We start from the raw sequence: 21,421 nt of genomic DNA, 5'->3' as shown, positions 1-21,421 counted from the left end.
CAGGTCGTGATTGTTGGCTACCATAAAGGTAAACTTGTCTAACTTTCTAACTTACAAAATTGTTATATCAAGTAATCAAATACTGAATCACCGCAGCCACTGACTTTTCAAAGCACTTTTGCAAATTACACATGACCACTAAAGCAATGAGTATTCTTAATGTAATCATTAGCTATTACTACAAATAATAACTAAATGTATACCAAAGACAGGTTTTAACACTAGTGTTGATCGACCATCAGCGTGCTTGGATACGTTCATTACTCGATCGAGTATCAAGGGTGCTCAAGCGTCATGTTTCAGTCAAGTTTTGGCTTTTAGACAGCCAATAAACATGCGGGGATTGATGACTGCCAAACACGGATGCCGTAGCCATGTTGACTACTGGCATTACTGTGATTGGCTGGCCATATCACATTATCAGGTCTTATATAAGACCCAGTGATGCTGGTCACTTTCCTCTGGAAGCAGTTTAGGGAGCTTTGATCTGGGAGGGAGAGCTTAGATTAGAGCAGGCATATAGGATAGGCAGTCTTTAATAGCTATTGCTGTACTTGTATATCGCTACTGCATCATTAAAACAAAAGTACTTTTCAGGGCTCCATACTGTCCATTTTCTAGTAAAACCGCTGTTACCTGTATTCAGAGTAGGGATAGTAGGTGGAGGAGGGATAGTTTTGAATTAGAGGCATATAGGCAAGGTTTATTTCCTTTAAGTCCTTCTATATATATTGCTGTTGTCCAGACCTCTCAACAACACCAGAAGACAGCAGCAGAACATAAAGCCAATTCAAATGTTCCTTGTTTTGTGGTATATTCCCATGCCATGCTCCCTTTCCCACCAAAAAAGGGTATATGGTTAATGGTTTCTTCTTGTCCTCCTTCTCCACCATATCAACATGGTCATCATGCTTTGCTCACTCCAAATTTTAGAGGGTCATCTTGTGATTCTCACTCGTAAGTTTTAGAGGGTTATCTTGCGACCTTGGCTCTTAATTTTTCCAAGGTGTGTATGATGCCCTCCTTCATAATTTTTACAGGATGTGTATGAGGCCTACCTCTACAATTTTCTTGCATACATATGTATACCCTCCAAGGGTAAATGTTTTTTAGCCCTTGCAATTAGTGTATAGACTTTACCAGTCTAGGAGTCCCACTACCTAACAATTTTAACAAAATGTGTATGATGTCCTCCTTTATGTCTAATACAGGATGTATAGAAGTCCCTCTTCCTTCTAATTTTTTGCAGTTCTTGCATTGTCCGCATTGCCTTTGTGAGTTTCAGAGTCCCTCCTTCCAGTGGCGTAACTACAAAGTTATGGGCCCCGGTGCGAACTTCCAAATGGGGCCCCCCACCCGCAGTGTACTGTCAGAGGCAGAGCGGGGAATGATGGGAGAGGGAGCGTCAGGTGACGCTCTCTCCTCCATCATTGCATTGAACTATACCGGCGTCATAGACGCCGGTATAGTTAAATGCGGCGGCGGTACTGGCGGGGGGAGGAACAGTGCAGCGGCCCACTACTGGCACCGGCTCTTCTGGCATTTGCCAGAAGTGCCCGATGGCCAGTCCGGCCCTGCTCTGACCTGCCGGCCCCGGGCCCCTGACCTGCCGGGCCCGGTCGCAATGGCGACCGCTGCGACCGCGGTAGTTACGCCCCTGCCTCCTTCATAAATTAACAAGATGTGCTTGACCATGTCACACACCACATGCCCACATAAGGTAGTAAAATGTTAAAATTACATTTACCGGTGACTACTGGAGGGTGTAGTTTTATTTCCCCGCTACTATGTCCTCTACTGTATTCACAGGCAATGAGAAATTCCCCTGCTTTTAATGGGTGAAGAAGGTGTTTTTGTCTTATCCCTTTTTAATTTTGCCATATATTCAAGTCATTATACAGGAAAGAGCGTTTTCTAACATTTTTCCTGTAAAATCCATTTTATCTTAGGTTTTGCATGTTTTATCGTCAGTCCGTAAAGTGGAGTAAGGCCGTAGTCACACTAAACGTATGAAAAATTGGTCCGAGTCTTCCTGCCGAGAATCGTACAAGTGTTATGCGAATGTCATGCGAGTGTCATGCGAGTGTCATGCGAGTACAATCTGATTTTCACACCTAGCATCCGATTTACATCCGAATGCAATGCGATTTTAACATGAGCTTTTACATACACACTGCTCAAAAAAAATAAAGGGAACACTTAAACAACAGAATATAACTCCAAGTAAATCAAACTTCTGTGAAATCAAACTGTCCACTTAGGAAGCAACACTGATTGACAATCAATTTCACATGCTGTTATGCAAATGAAATAGGCAACAGATGGAAATTATTGGCAATTATCAAGACACACTCAATAAAGGAGTGGTTCTGCAGGTGGGGACCACAGACCACATCTCAGTACCAATGCTTTCTGGCTGATGTTTTGGTCACTTTTGAATCTTGGTTGTGCTTTCACACTCGTGGTAGCATGACACGGACTTTACAACTCACACAAGTGGCTCAGGTAGTGCAGCTCATCCAGGATGGCACATCAGTGCGAGCTGTGGCAAGAAGGTTTGCTGTGTCTGCCAGCGTAGTGTCCAGAGGATGGAGGCGCTACCAGGACACAGGCCAGTACATCAGGAGACGTGGAGGGGGCCATAGGAGGGCAACATCAGGAGCATGCCCAGGCATTGTAGGGAGATCATACAGGCACGTGGAGGCCACACACTACTGAGCATCATTTCCTTGTCTTGAGGCATTTCCACTGAAGTTGGATCAGTGTTGTGAATTCTGCTCTTGGGCTCCCTCCGGTGGTTATAAGTAGTAGCACTGCTGTCTCTGAATCGCAGCATTTATCAGGTGTGTTCACTTTTTGCAATTCTGACTGGGCTATTTAGTCTTGCTTGACCCTTTAGTCAGTGCCAGTTGTCCATTGTTCCTGGAGGATTCACATCCCTGCCTGGTCTCTCCTGCTTTGCTGTTCATTTCAACAAAGATAAGTTCTGGCCTTGATTTTTGCTGTCCACATGCTGTGGCCTTATTGTTCAGTTCTTTTCCATGTTTTTGTCTTGTCCAGCTTGGTCTGTATAAGGATTTGTTTAGCCAAGCTGGTATCTCTGGAGATGCAGATATACCCTCCATATCTTTAGTTAGCTGTGGAGATTTTGTATTTTCTGTGGTGGATATTTTCTAGTGTTTTAATACTGACCGCATAGTACTCTGTCCTATCCTTTCTATTTAGCTAGAAGTGGCCTCCTTTGCTAAATTCTGATTTCAGTCTGTGTATGTTTTTTCCCTCTCCTCTCACAGTCAATATTTGTGGGGGGCTGTCTATCCTTTGGGGATTTTCTCTGAGGCAAGATAGTTTTCCCTTTTCTATCTCTAGGGGTAATTAGTCCTCCGGCTGTGTCGAGATGTCTAGGGAGTGATAGGTACATTCCACGGCTACTTCTAGTTGCGGTGTTAAGTTCAGGGTCTGCGGTCAGTACAGGTACCACCTTCTCCAGAGTACGTCTCATGCTGCTCTTGGGCCACCAGATCATAACAGTACAACTGGCCAACAATGAGTTAACTGCATCTCAGAAGAAGGGAAGGAAAGTGCTGAGCCATTTTTTTTTCTGTAGTCTGTTGTGTTTTTTTCCCTCTTTACCTCTGGGTGGCTCAGGAGTTCGGCGCTGGTATGGATGTTCAGGGATTGGCTTCTCGTGTGGATCAACTTGCTGCTAGAGTACAGGGTATTTCCGATTATATCGTTCAGACTCCGGTTTTAGAGCCTAGAATTCCAACTCCTGATTTGTTTTTTGGGGACAGGTCCAAATTTTTGAGCTTTAAAAATAACTGTAAACTGTATTTTGCTATGAAACCCCGTTCCTCTGGTGATCCCATCCAGCAGGTTAAAATTGTTATATCTCTGCTACGTGGTGACCCCCAGGATTGGGCATTTGCCCTGGAACCTGGGAATCCGGCGTTGCTTAATGTAGACACCTTTTTTCAGGCGCTTGGGTTATTGTATGATGAATCTAATTCAGTGGATCATGCTGAGAAGACCTTGTTGGCCCTGTGTCAGGGTCAAGAAGCGGCAGAATCATATTGCCAGAAATTTAGAAAATGGTCTGTACTGACTAAATGGAATGAGGATGCCTTGGCGGCAATTTTCAGAAAGGGTCTTTCTGAATCCGTTAAAGATGTTATGGTGGGGTTCCCCACGCCTGCTGGTCTGAGTGATTCTATGTCTCTGGCCATTCAGATTGATCGGCATTTCGCGAGCGCAGAGTTGTGCACACTATGGCATTGTCTTCCGAGCGGAGTCCTGAGCCTATGCAGTGTGATAGGATTGTGTCTAGAGCTGAACGACAAGGATTCAGACGTCAGAATAGGTTGTGTTTTTACTGAGGCGATTCTGCTCATGTTATTTCTGATTGCCCTAAGAGTACCAAGAGAATCGATAGTTCTGTTACTATCAGTACTGTACAACCTAAATTTCTGTTATCTGTGACCCTGATCTGCTCATTATCGTAATTTTCTGTCATGGCATTTGTGGATTCAGGCGCCGCTCTAAACTTAATGGACTTAGAATTTGCCAGACGTTGTGGTTTCCCCTTGCAGCCTTTGCAGAGTCCTATTCCTTTGAGGGGCATTGATGCTACACCGTTGGCTAAAAATAAACCTCAGTTTTGGACACAGCTGACCATGTGCATGGCGCCAGCCCATCAGGAAGATTGTCGTTTTCTGGTGTTGCATAATTTGCATGATGCTATTGTGCTGGGTTTCCCATGGTTACAGGTGCATAATCCGGTATTAGATTGGAAATCTATGTCTGTGACTAGTTGGGGTTGTCAGGGGGTTCATGGTGACGTTCCTTTGATGTCAATTGCCTCCTCCCCCTCTTCTGAAATTCCTGAGTTTTTGTCAGATTTCCAGAATGTATTCAATGAGCCCAAGTCCAGTTCCCTTCCACTGCATAGGGACTGTGATTGTGCTATTGACTTGATTCCAGGCTGTAAGTTCCCTAAGGGCCGACTTTTCTACCTGTCTGTGCCAGAACATACCGCCATGCGGAGCTATGTTAAGGAGTCCTTGGAGAAGGGGCATATTCAGCCATCTTCTTCACCATTGGGAGCAGGTTTATTTTTTGTTGCCAAAAAAGATGGCTCCTTGAGACCCTGTATTGATTATCGCCTCTTGAATAAGATCACGGTCAAATTCCAATACCCTTTGCCTTTGCTTTCTGATCTGTTTGCTAGGATTAAGGGGGCTAGTTGGTTTACTAAGATTGACCTTCAAGGGGCATATAATCTGGTTCGTATTAAGCAGGGTGACGAATGGAAAACTGCGTTTAATACGCCCGAAGGCCATTTTAAATACCTTGTGATGCCATTCGGACTCTCTAATGCTTCATCTGTGTTTCAGTCCTTCATGCATGATATATTTCGGAATTATCTTGATAAATTCATGATTGTATATTTGGATGATATTTTGATTTTTTCAGATGATTGGGAGTCTCATGTGAAACAAGTCAGGATGGTATTTCAGATCCTTCGTGATAATGCCTTGTTTGTGAAGGGGTCTAAGTGCCTCTTTGGAGTACAGAAGATTTCTTTTTTGGGCTTCATGTTTTCTCCCTCATCTATAGAAATGGATCCGGTTAAGGTGTAGGCCATTCATGATTGGATCCAGCCCACATCCGTAAAGAGCCTTCAGAAATTTTTGGGCTTTGCTAATTTTTATCGCCGTTTCATTGCCAACTTCTCCAGTGTGGTTAAACCCCTGACCGATTTGACAAAGAAAGGCGCTGATGTGACAAATTGGTCCTCTGCGGCTGTTTCTGCCTTTCAGGAGCTTAAACGCCGATTTACTTCTGCCCCTGTGTTGCGTCAGCTGGATGTTTCTCTTCCTTTTCAGGTTAAGGTTGACGCTTCTGAGATTGGGGCAGGCGCCGTTTTGTCTCAGAGGAATTCTGATGGTTCCTTGATGAAACCGTGTGCCTTCTTTTCTCGAAAGTTTTCGCCTGCGGAACGCAATTATGATGTCGGCAATCGTGAGTTGTTGGCTATGAAGTGGGCATTTGAGGAGTGGCGACATTGGCTTGAGGGGGCCAAGCACCGTATTGTGGTCTTGACCGATCATAAGAATCTGATTTACCTCGAGTCTGCCAAACGGCTGAATCCTAGACAGGCCCGATGGTCTCTGTTTTTCTCCCGTTTTGATTTTGTGGTCTCGTATCTTCCGGGTTCTAAGAATGTTAAGGCTGATGCCCTCTCTAGGAGCTTTTTGCCTGATTCTCCTGGGGTCCTTGAGCCGGTCGGCATTCTGAAGGAAGGGGTGATTCTTTCTGCCATCTCCCCTGATTTACGACGGGTTCTTCAGGAATTTCAGGCTGATAAACCTGACCGCTGTACAGTGGGGAAACTGTTCCTAACAGATGGACTAGTAAAGTGATTTCGGAGGTTCATTGTTCTGTGTTGGCTGGTCATCCTGTGATTTTTGGTACCAGAGATTTGGTTGGTAGGTCCTTTTGGTGGCCTTCTTTGTCACGGGATGTGCGTTCTTTTGTGCAGTCCTGTGGGACTTGTGCGCGGGCCAAGCCTTGCTGTTCCCGCGCTAGTGGGTTGCTTTTGCCTTTGTCGGTCCCTGAGAGGCCTTGGACGCATATTTCTATGGATTTTATTTCGGATCTTCCGGTTTCCCAGAGGATGTCAGTTATCTGGGTGGTTTGTGACCGATTTTCTAAGATGGTTCATTTGGTACCTTTGCCTAAGTTGCCTTCCTCTTCTGATTTGGTTCCGTTGTTTTTTCAGCATGTGGTTCGTTTGCATGGCATTCCGGAGAATATTGTGTCCGATAGAGGTTCCCAGTTTGTTTCTAGGTTTTGGCGCGCCTTTTGTGCTAGGCTGGGCATTGATTTGTCTTTTTCTTCCGCATTTCATCCTCAGACAAATGGCCAAACCGAGCGAACTAATCAGACTTTGGAAACTTATTTGAGATGCTTTGTGTCTGCTGATCAGGATGATTGGGTGGCTTTCTTGCCATTGGCCGAGTTTGCCCTTAATAATCCGGCTAGTTCTGCTACCTTGGTTTCACCCTTCTTTTGTAACTCTGGTTTTCATCCTCGTTTTTCTTCGGGGCAGGTTGAGCCTTCTGATTGTCCTGGGGTGGACTCTGTGGTTGACAGGTTGCAGCAAATTTGGGCTCATGTTGTTGACAATTTGGTGTTGTCTCAGGAGGGGGCTCAGCGTTTTGCTAACCGTCGTCGGTGTGTTGGTTCCCGGCTTTGGGTTGGGTTCTGGTTGGTTTCTGGTTGTCTTCCCGTCATGTTCCTATGAAGGTTTCTTCCCCTAAGTTTAAGCCTCGGTTTACTGGCCCTTATAGGATTTCTGAGATTATCAATCCAGTGTCTTTTCGTTTGGCCCTTCCAGCCTCTTTTTCCATCCATAATGTTTTTCATAGATCTTTGTTGCAGAAATATGTGGTGCCCGTTGTTCCCTCTGTTGATCCTCCTGCCCCGGTGTTGATTGATGGGGAGTTGGAGTATGTGATTGAGAAGATTTTGGATTCTCGTTTTTCAAGCCGGAAGCTTCAGTATCTTGTCAAATGGAAGGGTTATGGCCAGGAGGATAATTCTTGGGTTGTTGCCTCCGATGTTCATGCTGAGGATTTGGTTCGTGCCTTTCATTTGACTCGTCCGGATCAGCCTGGGGGCTCTGGTGAGGGCTCGGTGACCCCTCCTCAAGGGGGGGGGGACCTGTTGTGAATTCTGCTCTTGGGCTCCCTCCGGTGGTTATAAGTGGTAGCACTGCTGTCTCTGAATCGCAGCATTTATCAGGTGTGTTCACTTTTTGCAATTCTGACTGGGCTATTTAGTCTTGCTTGACCCTTTAGTCAGTGCCAGTTGTCCATTGTTCCTGGAGGATTCACATCCCTGCCTGGTCTCTCCTGCTTTGCTGTTCATTTCAACAAAGATAAGTTCTGGCCTTGATTTTTGCTGTCCACATGCTGTGGCCTTATTGTTCAGTTCTTTTCCATGTTTTTGTCTTGTCCAGCTTGGTCTGTATAAGGATTTGTTTAGCCAAGCTGGTATCTCTGGAGATGCAGATATACCCTCCATATCTTTAGTTAGCTGTGGAGATTTTGTATTTTCTGTGGTGGATATTTTCTAGTGTTTTAATACTGACCGCATAGTACTCTGTCCTATCCTTTCTATTTAGCTAGAAGTGGCCTCCTTTGCTAAATTCTGATTTCAGTCTGTGTATGTTTTTTCCCTCTCCTCTCACAGTCAATATTTGTGGGGGGCTGTCTATCCTTTGGGGATTTTCTCTGAGGCAAGATAGTTTTCCCTTTTCTATCTCAAGGGGTAATTAGTCCTCCGGCTGTGTCGAGATGTCTAGGGAGTGATAGGTACATTCCACGGCTACTTCTAGTTGCGGTGTTAAGTTCAGGGTCTGCGGTCAGTACAGGTACCACCTTCTCCAGAGTACGTCTCATGCTGCTCTTAGGCCACCAGATCATAACAGATCAGCCTGTAACTTCATTTTTAACTTTGATTTTGAGCATCCTTCCAACTCCAGACCTCCGTGGGATATTATTTGTGATTTAAATTGATCATTTTTAGGTTTTATTGTTCTCAACACATTCCACTATGTAATGAATAAAGACTTACAACTGGAATATTTCATTCAGTGATATCTAGCATGTGGGATTTTAGTGTTCCCTTTATGTTTTATTCATTGACCTGCAGGTGGCTGTAATCAGCTCTACTTGCCCATAAATTGTAGGCTAAACCCAGGAGCAGACATGATTGTCCAAAATTGTAGGTTGATAGTCCAAGAGAAGGCAAGTACAGTAGAGTAGGGACCCATCAGAGGGAGGTCACCTTGCCATGGTTGATGGGCATACATGAATTGGCCAATTTATGCACTAAGAACCTTCATTTTCATTGATTTCCGTAAGTTTAAAAAAAAAAATTGAGAAATTTTTGTTTGAGTAGTAAAATCTAGATTATATGTTTTTAATGTTTTTCTGTGTTTTCACATGGCCTAAACTTATACATAGTGCTGCTGTGCTATCTTTTTTCTATAATATATATATATATATATATATATATATATATATATATATACTGTATATATACAGTGCCTTGCGAAAGTATTCGACCCCCTGGAACTTTTCAACCTTTTCTCACATATCGTGCTTCAAACATAAAGATACCAAATGTAAATTTTTGGTGAAGAATCAACAACAAGTGGAACACAATTGTGAAGTTGAACGAAATTTATTGGTTATTTGACATTTTTGTGGAAATTCAAAAACTGAAAAGTGGGGTGTGCAATATTATTCAGCCCCTTTAACTTAATACTTTGTTGCGCCACCTTTTGCTGCGATTACAGCTGCAAGTCGCTTGGGGTATGTCTCTGCCAGTTTTGTACATCAAGAGACTGAAATTCTTGCCCATTCTTCTTTGGCAAACAGCTCGAGCTCAGTGAGGTTGGATGGAGATGGTTTGTGAACAGCAGTTTTCAGCTCTTTCCACAGATTCTCGATTGGATTGCGGTCTGGACTTTGACTTGGCCATTCTAATACCTGGATACGTTTATTTGTGAACCATTCCACTGTAGATTTTGCTTTATGTTTTGGGATCATTGTCTTGTTGGAAGACAAATCTCCATCCCAGTCTCAGGTCTTTTGCAGACTCCAACAGGTTTTCTTCAAGAATGGTCCTGTATTTGGCTCCATCCATCTTGCCATCAATTTTAACAATCTTCCCTGTCCCTGCGGAAGAAAAGCAGGCCCAAACCATGATGCTGCCACCACCACGTTTGACAGTGGGGATGGTGTGTTTAGGGCGATGAGCTGTGTTGCCTTTACGCCAAACATATCGTTTGGCATTGTTGCCAAAAAGTTCGATTTTGGTTTCATCTGACCAGAGCACCTTCTTCCACATGTTTCGTGTGTCTCCCAGGTGGCTTATATACCGTATATATATATACATATATATATATTTGTGTGTGTCTGTGTGTTTGTCACTGACATCTATACAGCTCTGGCAAAAATTAAGAGACCACTAGTGTTGAGCGATACCGTCCGATACTTGAAAGTATCGGTATCGGATAGTATCGGCCGATACCCGAAAAGTATCGGATCTCGCCGATACCGATACCCGATACCAATACAAGTCAATGGGACTCAAGTATCGGAAGGTATCCCTTATGGTTCCCAGGGTCTGAAGGAGAGGAAACTCTCCTTCAGGCCCTAGGATCCATATGAATGTGTAAAATAAAGAATTAAAATAAAAAATATTGATATACTCACCTGTCCGGAGGCCCGTGCACCTTACCGCTGTTAACCGGCAGCTTCCGTTGCTTAAAATGAGCGCGTTTAGGGCCTTCCATGACGTCACGGCTTCTGATTGGTTGCGTGCCTCTCATGTGACCGCCACGCGACCAATCACAAGCCGTGACGTAATTCTCAGGTCCTAAATTCCGAATTCTAGGAATTTAGGACCTGAGAATGACGTCACGGCTTGTGATTGGTCGCGTGGCGGTCACATGAGCGGCACGCGACCAATCAGAAGCCGTGACCTCATGGAAGGTGCTGAACGCGCTCATTTTAAGCAAAGCTGGCTGCCGGTTACTACCAGGGAGCGTCAGAGGGTGAGTATATCCCTATTTTTTATTTTAATTCTTTATTTTTTACATGGATATGGATCCCAGGGCCTGAAGGAGAGTTTCCTCTCCTTCAGACCCTGGGAACCATACACTGGGAACTTCCGATTCCGATTCCCGATACCACAAAAGTATCGGATCTCGGTATCGGAATTCCGATACCGCAAGTATCGGCCGATACCCGATACTTGCGGTATCGGAATGCTCAACACTAGAGACCACTGCAAACTGTTCAGTTTGTCTGTTTTTTCTCTTTATATGTATGTTTTTGAGTAAAATGTAAATTGTTCTTTTATTCTATAAACTTCTGACAACATGTCTCTGAATTTCCAAGCAATACATTTTGTATTTTTTTCTGACAAAAAAAATGGTCAAAATAAAAAAAAACCAATGCGTTCAGACCTCAAATAATGCAAAGAGAACAAGTTCATAATCATTTAGAAACAACAATACTAATGTTTTAACTCAGGAAAAGTTCAGAAATCAATATTTTGTTGAATAACCATCATTTTAAATCACAGCTTTCATGCGTCTTGGCATGTTTTCCACCAGTCTTTCACACTGCTTCTGGCGCAAAAATTTAAGCAGTTCTTCTTTGTTTGTTTGCTTGTGACTATCCATCATCCTCTTGATTACATTCCAGAGGTTTTCAATGGGGTTCAGATCTGGAGATTGGGCTGCACATGACAGGAATTTGATGTGGTGGTCTCTTAAAGGGAACCTGTCACCCCCCCAGGCGTTTTTAACTAAAAGAGCCACCTTGTGCTGCAGTAATGCTGCATTCAGACAAGGTGGCTCTTTTAGTTCTGTGTGCTGTAACTGCCGAGATAATCAGTTTTATAATTTGTCCAAAATACCTTGTCTTCAGACAAGGAGGCAGGCTTTTCCCCCCTGCTTTAGATGCCACACAGCCATCACTCAAATCTTCTTGGCGCCGGACGCCGCCTCCAGGCCGCTGTTTTGAAATGATGCGGCGCCTGCGCTCTTTTCTCCTGCCTTGGGCAGGTGCAGTGAGCGCTGGCCGTCTGTCCTCTGTGCGTACATACGCCCTGCCTGTGAATCCCAGCCCTGCAGGGTCTTATGATTTATTCATACTACGGGGTTGGGATTCCTGGGCATGCGCATAGCGTGTCTAAGCCTCTCACCCTCTCCCACTGCCTGCTACAGTGTGCGCATCCTCAGGTGATCCCTCCTCCGTGCAATCGCCTGGAACCTTGCCAAATCCTCACAGCTGGTGTGTGTGTGTGTAGCAAGCGGTGGGAGAGGGTGAGAGGCTTAGACACGCAATGCGCATGCCCAGGAATCCCAGCCCCGTAGTATGAATAAATCATAAGATACTGCGGGGCTGGGATTCACAGGCAGGGCGTACGTACGCACAGAGGACAGAAGGCCAGCGCTCACTGTGCCTGCCCAAGGCAGGAGAAAAGAGCGCAGGCGCCGCATCATTTTAAAACAGCGGTGAGGAGGCGGCGCCCGGCGCCAAGAAGATGTGAGTGATGGCTGTGTGGCGTCTAAAGCACGGGGGAAAGGCCTGCCTCCTTGTCTGAAGACAAGGTATTTTGGACAAATTATAAAACTGATTATCTCGGCAGTTACAGCACACAGAACAAAAAGAGCCACCTTATGAGAATGCAGCATTATTGCCGCACAAGGTGGCTCTTTTAGTTAAAAACGCCTGTGGTGACAGGTTCCCTTTAATTTTTGCCAGAGCTGTATATATATATATATATATATATATATACATATATGTGTGTGTGTGTGTGTGTTACTGACGTGTATATATGTATATATATTTATATATATATATATATATATGTATGTATTCTGTGTGTATATATCTATTCTATCTATTCTAACCTGTCAGTGTGATTTTACTGACATGAATTGCTGGATTTTTAAAGGGCACTGGTGTGTAAAAATCAGACAGCTCTCGCATTGTCCAAGTGCCGTGCGATTTTTTTTTTCTCACACCCATAGGCTTGCATTGGCGAGTCTCAGAAGATATACTGGTACAATGGCAGCATGCTGCGATTTTACACGCATGTCGAATACGCCTTAGAAAATAAACGGTGATGTGAGCTGCTCCATAGATTAACACTGGGCCCAGTGCTATACAATGTTTTCTCACTTAGCACTCTGCCGTATTCTACGGTAGTGTGACCCCAGCCTAATACTCTGACAACATTGTTCTCAGCAGTGACCTGGGAGTCAGAGATGAATCCAGGCATCTTCCCCATGCTGTTCCCATTCCACTTGAGCACGGTTTCTATCCATTTCAGCGATTTTCCTACCACCCCCAGAACTCCTGTTAGGGTTTTCCTCAAAAATGCTTGAGTTTCCCATTGCCATCCATTATACTTGGTGCTCAAGCCCGTTGAGTATCGAGTACTCAAGCATTTTAGTGCTCGTTCATCACTATTTAAAACCATTTTGTCAAAAAACATTAGCAAACTAAATATATAAAATATGACAATCACGAGCATAAGTTATAAGAGGTAACATAGCACATTGTATAATCAAAATTTTATGGGACTCTTCCAACAAATAATCAATGGCAGGACAAGCGTAACAATGAAATGCAAAGTTAACTGTCGTGACGAAAGACATATTAAAACTTCAGTAGATTACTTACTGGCCACAAGGTTCAAAAACAAACTACCCCACTCAATGGATTGTTTATTTCTGTGTAGTTTATTTCCCGCCCAATATTGAGTAAAAATCCAACACACCAAAAACATAAATCTGATTTTAAACATGCCTTACCATTCCAATTAATTTAGAAAGATGTTCCATCTCGGTTTTCTTTTTTTCAACCTTTGTATTCCTCAATTTTTCTATTTTCTCGTGATCTCCAATTTTAAACTGAAATTCTGCATTCTTGAACAAAATATTCAAATATGAAAGAAAGTTCAAAAGGAACATGCTATATCACATAAGGCACAGAGCGGTCAGTTCAGTTTAATCACTGCTTCATTAGTCTGACAGAGATTAGAATGAGAATAAGAATCAGTGAAAATGCACAGATAAGGGCTAATGCACAATGCTATTTTACTGCCCATTATATATACCCAGAGCCTACAACAGAACTATATTTCTAAGTTTCCATTATTTTATAAGGAGGCACAATCTTGTTTCCAAAAATGTTAAATTAATCCATTTATGAAAACAGTACTATGAAGTTGTGCTATAAGGTAGCATATGACAAGTTCATACCGTCATGCAAAATCCACCTCCAACAGGGGTGGGGAACTTCAGGCGCAAGGGCCATTTACAGCCCTCGATGACCTTTTATCAGGCCCCTGAGCAGATTCTCAGGGATCACATTCTTGGGCAGGGTGCTGTATTTTGATTACAACCAGCTCATTAATTTCTTCTTGCCCTGTGAGCACACACACAGTGTTCACTACTGAACACTGAAGGGCATGCAATGAAAGATTACGTCCTGACACCAGTGTCAGACTCAGGATGCACTTTGTGGACGGAGTTTGTACAGCCTCCGAATGATGGTATAAAATCTAAATGGCCCTTGGCAGAAAAAATATTCCCCACCCCTCCCCTACAAGGACCCTTCCCAAACAGTAGATGTTGTTGAGATTCTAACCAGTCTAATGTCCAAAAATACACTTATTAAAGGTGCCAAACAATGGATGGTGGTTGCCATGGTTCAATTAACTGAAATCTAAATAAACTGTAAATTATATATTAAGCCCCAGTGGTCCCTATAGACATGTAGATAATGCAATCATATCATTAGTTACATACAGTATATTAAGTGACTTGAACCCAATTAGAGATACTCATTAACATTAAAGATGAGCATTTTATTGGAAATTCAGATTTTTTGGATTTTAAAAAATGTCTGCAGATGCAAATTTTCTCACTAAAAGCCTATAATTTCCTAGAAAATAAGTGTATAACACTCAGAATTTTCCCCATTTATGCAACAAATGTGCAGTACCGCCTGGTGTCGAAACAGAAACCCAGGGGCCAGGAACTGAAAAATTGGTAATTATGTTAAACAAAACTGCGCTTATGGAATTCAAAGAATTTTGGTTTGATAACTTTCAAAAATGTTATAGTTTTTAACAATTTTTCTGTTTCTGCCCTGCCCTGCACAAGAGTAATACATGTGGGTTGGGGAGTTGAAAGGGTTCTCCTGGTCAGACATATGGACGGCAAACATTTGATGTGCAAAAGCTTTACTGATTAGGGGACACAGATTATCCAGGAAATACGCCAATTCCCTCCCCCAAAAAATTCTAAACAATTTTGCAAATAAATTTGCAGTTTTTCTAAAGAAAATTTCACTCATGAAATTCCAAGAATTTTGGTTTGATACTTTTGACAATTTTGCCCTTTCTCAAAATCTTGATCAGGGTGCTACTGGGAAAATTCACTCCAAATGCAGTTGGAAAAAAATTGAATTTCACCCAAAATTAGAAGGAAGGTAAGTTTGACGTACTGAATATTTGATTCAGATAACGCAATAAATTTTGTTGTTTAGCATTTTGTGCCCGATCCTAGCAGGGACATTTTCTTAGTACAATAAATAATGATGGTTAGGTATCTTTGATTGGACCTGAGAGCCTTCTATTCTATAACAAAAGGTAATACAATCCAGGTGGTCCTGCATCAATTGTTGCGAAGTAAGACATGTGGGAGTATAATTTACTCATACTTACATGACTGAACACATGTTTCTTGGGCACAGAAGATCATGATGTCGCTGATAAAGACAAATAGCTACTTTCAAGTGCAGACTGGTTACCATAAAGATGATAACGAGGAGAGGAAAAAGGACGGCTTTAAACCATGCTCATCTTGCTGGTCAGTTTTCTTTCTCCACATGAGCAGATGATGCTGTTTCACATGCTGCCAAAGTGATGCAGTTCCAATTCGATGTGTGGCAGGATGTATTCAATCAATTCTTTAACAGCCCAGCCTGCCCTATACAATAGATTAGTCCTCCAGCAACGTGGGAAAGAATTTCCATACTTGAGATGCTTGCACATAGGACTCGCTACCCCCATAAACACTACCACTACTTTCAAGAACTGTTGAGCTTATAACATCAACAACAATCACGATATCACCTCTTCCAGAAATGATAAAGCTGATTTTGCTCCAGATGATGTTTTAGCCAGACACCTCAAATGTGGTTTGCCTTTGAGGCCAACAGCTATCCTAATCTGATGACATTAACTCCACAACACCCCTGTCTGGTTTCCAAATCTAGTTCACCATTACAATGTTAAAGTTGGAAGGGACCTCAAGGGTCATCGTGTTCAACCCCCAGCACAGGGTTCACTAAATCATCTCACCAAATCTCAAGCCCCTAAGATATAAATAGATAATACGCGTAATACATAGAGAGATAACATAGGCACTCAAGTGATAACAGATGAAGGGTGCCTGTTTTCCATGATGGTGCACATATACAGTGGGGAAAAAAAGTATTCAGTCAGCCACCAATTGTGCAAGTTCTCCCACTTAAAAAGATGAGAGAGGCCTGTAATTGACATCATAGGTAGTCCACAACTATGAGAGTCAAAATGAGAAAACAAATCCAGAAAATCACCTTGTCTGATTTGGTAAGATTTATTTTGCAAATTATGGTGGAAAATAAGTATTTGGTCATTAACAAAAGTTCATCTCAATATTTTGTTATATATCCTTTGTTGGCAATAAGGCTATGTGCACACGTTGCGGATTTTGATGCGCTTCCGTAGCGTTTTTAGACGCACGGAATTGCATCAAATCTGCAGTGTAGTGCACAAGCAATGTTAGTCAATGGGAAATCGAGAATTGGTGTGCGCATGCTGCGGAAAAAATGCGCGGATTTGCAGCATTTTATTTTCCATAGCATGTCAATTCTTTTTGAGGACCTGCAGCGTTTCTGCATCCATTGACTTGCATTGATTCAGTCAAATCTACAGCAAAACCGCAGGTTTAAAAAGATCTGCGGTTTTGCTGCGGAGTTGGGTGTGAGAAATGCTGCATCAGGAGGAGGAAGTGTGTGGGTAGAGACTATGTGTGTGGGTGGAGACTGTGTGTACGGAGAAGATGTGCGTGAATGTGTGCAGTTGTTTGTGTGTGGCTGTGTGTGTGCGGGGCTCTGCGGGTGTGGCTGTGTGTGTGTCTGCGCGTGCGGGTCTTGTGTAGGCAGACATCGTCCGATGGGACTACTAGTTCCATCCGGCTATGCCTGCTACAGTGACAGCTAGCCGATGATGAGACAGCAGTAGTCCGGTCATCTGGCTACTGTGTAAAAAAACAAACATACAGTACAAACAATATACAGCATATACTCACCTTTCAGCTAATCCCTGACTCCCTCGATCACCTGTAAAAAAAATAAAATAATAAACCAACAGTATACTCCCTGGCCCAATGTAATCCATTTAATAACAAGTGTCCCACGACCATTCCACGACGATCTCCCGTGGAGAGCTGTCACATCAGCAGATGTATGTAGAAAAGCCATGGAGACTCCATCACTTGTTTCTCAACGCAAGCAATGAATAGCCAGGTCTTTCACCAGGAAGGAACAACCACGGGAAGGGCAGCATCCAATAAAGGAAAACCACCTATGCCAAAACATGGAATCCATCCACAGACAGCTGTTTCATTGAGAAACACGTGATGGTGTCTCCGTGGTGTTGGATGTTTTGATCTCCCCGAGGTCATTCATCCTTATGTTTATAGTCTTTTCACTAGGCACTGCTCCTAATAGCCAGTTTCCTACTCCACACTGATGAGGGGCAAATACCCCAAAACAGCTGTCTGTGGATGGATACCATGTTTTGGCATATGTGGTTTTCCTTTATTGGATGCTGCCCTTCCCGTGGTTGTTCCTTCCTGGTGAAAGACCTGGCTATTCATTGCTTGCGTTGAGAAACAAGTGATGGTATCTCCGCAGCTTTTCTACATGCATTTGCATATTTCCCTTTAGGGATGGGGGCAGTGTTCTGGATCACTGCGTTGAGAAACACATGATGGTGTCTCCGCGGTGTTGGATGTTTTGATCTCCCCGAGGTCATTCATCCTTATGTTTATACACATCAGCAGATGTGACCGCTCTCCAGGGGCTCCATTGATACAATGACAGGAGGTAATCCTCTGCACTGTATCCCTCCACCGCCTTGAGTTTAGCAGAGTTCAAACTGTCACCGCTGCATGGGAAAATTATCATGCAGCAGTGCCATAGAGTGAGAACATGAACTCATTGAGCCACTGTCTCCTGCCATTGTGTCACTGGATGCCTATAGAGAAGTCACATCTCCTGATGTGACTGCTCTATAGGGGATATCATCATGGGACAGTCATTATTAAATGGACTGCATCGGACCAGGGAGTATTAGTGTTGGCTTATTATTTTATTTTTTTTCCAGGAGATCGAGGGCGTCGCATGAATTGGCAGAACAATAAAGATGCGAAAAATGTGTAGTGTTTTATTTCATTAAAAGTCTTTATTCTCTCTGTGTGTTTATTTAACCCTTTAACATACATAGGATTAGTAATGGATAGGTGTCTTTTTGACACCTCTCCATTACTAAGCCGACTTGATGTCACCTTAAAATACAAAGGTGACATTAACCCCCTATTACCCCATATGTCACTAATACAGGGCAGTGGGAAGACAGAGATTAAGTGCCGAAATTGGCGCATCCTACAGATGCACCATTTCTGGAGCAGCTGGGAGCTGGTGTTTGTAGCTGGGGGGGCAATATCCATGGCCCCTTCCTAGGCTATGAATATCAGCCCGCAGCTGTCTGCATAGCCTTTTCGGGCTATTATAGGGGGGACCCCATGTCTTTTTATGGGGGGGGCCCTATTTTAATAGCCAGTAAAGGCTAAATATACAGCTGTAGGCTGATATTCATAGCCTGGGAAGATCCATGGGTATTAACCCCTTCCTAGGCTAACATCGGCCCCCAGTCGCTGGCTTTCCCTTTCTGGCACAGAAAATTGTCTGGGAGCCCACGCCATTTAAAAAAAAAAAAATAAACAGATATTGCATTTAAGGCCGGGGTCACACTTGCGAGAAACTTGCACGAGTCTCGCACCTCAATACCCGGCACTCGGACCGGAGTGTGTGGCTGCATGTATTTCTGCATGTATTTCTATGTCTCTGAACGCTCCGGTCTCAGTGCCAGCGGCAGTGCCGGGTATTGATGCAAGAGACTCGTGCAAGTTTCTCGCAAGTGTGATCCCGGCCTAACGCAGATTTTGTGTGTGTGTGTCTTTATTTAACTGTTTGTGTAACATTTTATTATGTTTATTACTAAACATCGGGCTTGGTATTATCTATCTATCTATCTAGGTAGAAAAAGAGGGACAGCACCAGAAAAAAATAACTTAAAGCGTGCACGCTTTCCTGACCAGCATTCTAGTGGCCTTTCAGACAGTAAACAAAAAGGGAAACAGCACAAAAAGATGCAAAAAAGAGGACTTTAATGCTCTGTGGCATGGCACACCACAGGGCATTAAAGTCCTCTTTTTTACATCTTTTTGTGCTGTTTCCCTTTTTGTTTACTATCTATCATCTATCTATCTGTCATCTATCACGACGACCTTTTTAGAAAACACCAGTGACTGTCTTACCGCCGTTTCTAACATCATGTCCTCCCTCTATCTGAAACTGAACCTGTCAAAAACTGAACTCCTCGTGTTCTCTCTCTCTATTAACCTACCTTTGCCTGACATTGCCATCTCCGTGTGCGGTTCCACCATTACTCCAAAGCATCATGCCCGCTGCCTTTGGGTCATACTTGATTCGGAGCTTTCATTCACCCCCCACATCCTATCACTGGCTCGCTCTTATCTGCATCTCAAAAACATTTCTAGAATTCGCCCTTTTCTTACTTTCGACTCTGCAAAAACTCTTACTGTTTCACTTATTCATTCTCGTCTGGACTATTGTAACTCTCTGCTAATCGGCCTCCCTCTTACCAAACTCTCCCCACTCCAATCTGTCCTGAATGCTGCTGCCAGGATCATATTCCTCACCAACCATTACACCGATGCCTCTACCTTGTGCCAGTCATTACACTGGCTACCCATCCACTCCAGAATCCAGTACAAAACTACTACCCTCATCCACAAAGCACTCCATGGCTCAGCACCACCCTACATTTCCTCTCTGGTCTCAGTCTACCACCCTACCCGAGCCCTCCGCTCCGCTAATGACCTCAGGTTAGCATCCTCAATAATCAGAACCTCCCACTCCCATCTCCAAGACTTTATACGTGCTGCGCCGACTCTTTGGAATGCACTACCTAGGTTAATACGATTAATCCCCAATCCCCACAGTTTTAAGCGTGCCCTAAAACCTCATTTGTTTAGATTGGCCTACCGCCTCAATGCATTAACCTAACTATCCCTGTGTGGCGCATAAAAAAAAACAAAAACAAAAAAACCATAATCAGGTTCCTCGCATCATGTTCTCATACACTTCATGCAGTTAAAAGCCTCTGTGTCTGTACTGCTACATACTTAGGCAGTGAATTGGTTCATGCAGCTTTACATGAACACTCGAGCCTTACACTATGGCTGGTCTGAATAACTAAAGCAATTGTTACCATCCACCTCTCGTGTCTCCCCTTTTCCTCATAGTTTGTAAGCTTGCGAGCAGGGCCCTCATTCCTCTTTGTATCTATTTTGAACTGCGATTTCTGTTATGCTGTAATGTGTATTGTCTGTAGAAGTCCCCTCTATAATTTGTAAAGCGCTGCAGAATATGTTGGCGCTATATAAATAAAATTATTATTATTAGGGTTGAGCGAAACGGGTCGATCATTTTCAAAAGTCGCCGACTTTTGGCTAAGTCGGCGTCTCATGAAACCCGATCCGACCCCTGTGCTTGTCGGCCATGCGGTACGCGACTTTCGCGCCAAAGTCGCGTTTCAATGACGCGAAAAGCGCCATTTCTCAGCCAATGAAGGTGAACGCAGAGTGTGGGCAGCGTGATGACATAGATCCTGGTCCCCACCATCTTAGAGAAGGGCATTGCAGTGATTGGCTTGCTGTCTGCGGCGTCACAGGGGCTATAAAGGGGCGTTCCCGCCGACCGCCATCTTACTGCTGCTGATCTGAGCTTAGGGACAGGTTGCTGCCGCTTCGTCAGAAGCAGGGAGAGCGTTAGGCAGGGTCCACTAACCACCAAACCGCTTGTGCTGCAGCGATTTCCACTGTCCAACACCACCTTCGGTGTGCAGGGACTGTGGAAGCTATTTTTTTTTTTTTTTCCCCTCAGCGCTGTAGCTCATTGGGCTGCCCTAGAAGGCTCCGTGATAGCTGTATTGCTGTGTGTACGCCACTGTGGAAACCAACTGCTTTTTTCAAAGCACATATCCTCTTGTTCCTTCCTTTCTGCACAGCTATCTTTTTTGTTTGTCCACACTTTTTATTTAATTTGTGCATCAGTCCACTCCTATTGCTGCCTGCCATACCTGGCTTACATTACTGCAGGGAGATAGTAATTGTAGGACAGTTTTTTTTTTTTTTTTTTGTTTTTTTTTTGTGGGAGATTAAGATTGGCATTTCTGCTACAGTGCCATCCCTGTGTGTGCCATCTCTCACTGAGTGGGCCATAGAAAGCCTATTTATTTTTTCCGTGATTTGTGTTCTAAAATCTACCTCAACACAAAAACACTACATCAATCAGTGGGAGAAAAATATTGGCCTCAGTCAGGGCTTGTGTGCCACTGCTGTGTGTGCTATCTCTCATTCAGTGGGCTATAGCAAGCCTATTTTTTTTTTTTTTTTTTAATATTATTT

The 21,421-nt window shown here is 43.5% G+C and overlaps 1 protein-coding gene across 3 annotated transcripts in view; it reads right to left on the bottom strand.

Moving 5' to 3' along the window:
* LOC143793224 (uncharacterized) overlaps window positions 1-21,421 on the bottom strand; it is a 420,556-nt gene that overhangs the window by 149,015 nt on the left and 250,120 nt on the right. For all 3 annotated transcript variants that reach the window (XM_077280004.1, XM_077280005.1, XM_077280006.1), the window contains one exon: window positions 13,406-13,519. In XM_077280004.1, the coding sequence (XP_077136119.1) occupies window positions 13,406-13,519 (114 nt within the window). The remainder of the gene's footprint in view (window positions 1-13,405; window positions 13,520-21,421) is intronic.

This window comes from Ranitomeya variabilis, chromosome 1 (genome assembly GCF_051348905.1).
Source record: "Ranitomeya variabilis isolate aRanVar5 chromosome 1, aRanVar5.hap1, whole genome shotgun sequence".
In the NCBI taxonomy this organism is placed as follows: domain Eukaryota; kingdom Metazoa; phylum Chordata; class Amphibia; order Anura; family Dendrobatidae; genus Ranitomeya; species Ranitomeya variabilis.
This window is presented reverse-complemented; position numbering and strand designations above follow the sequence as displayed.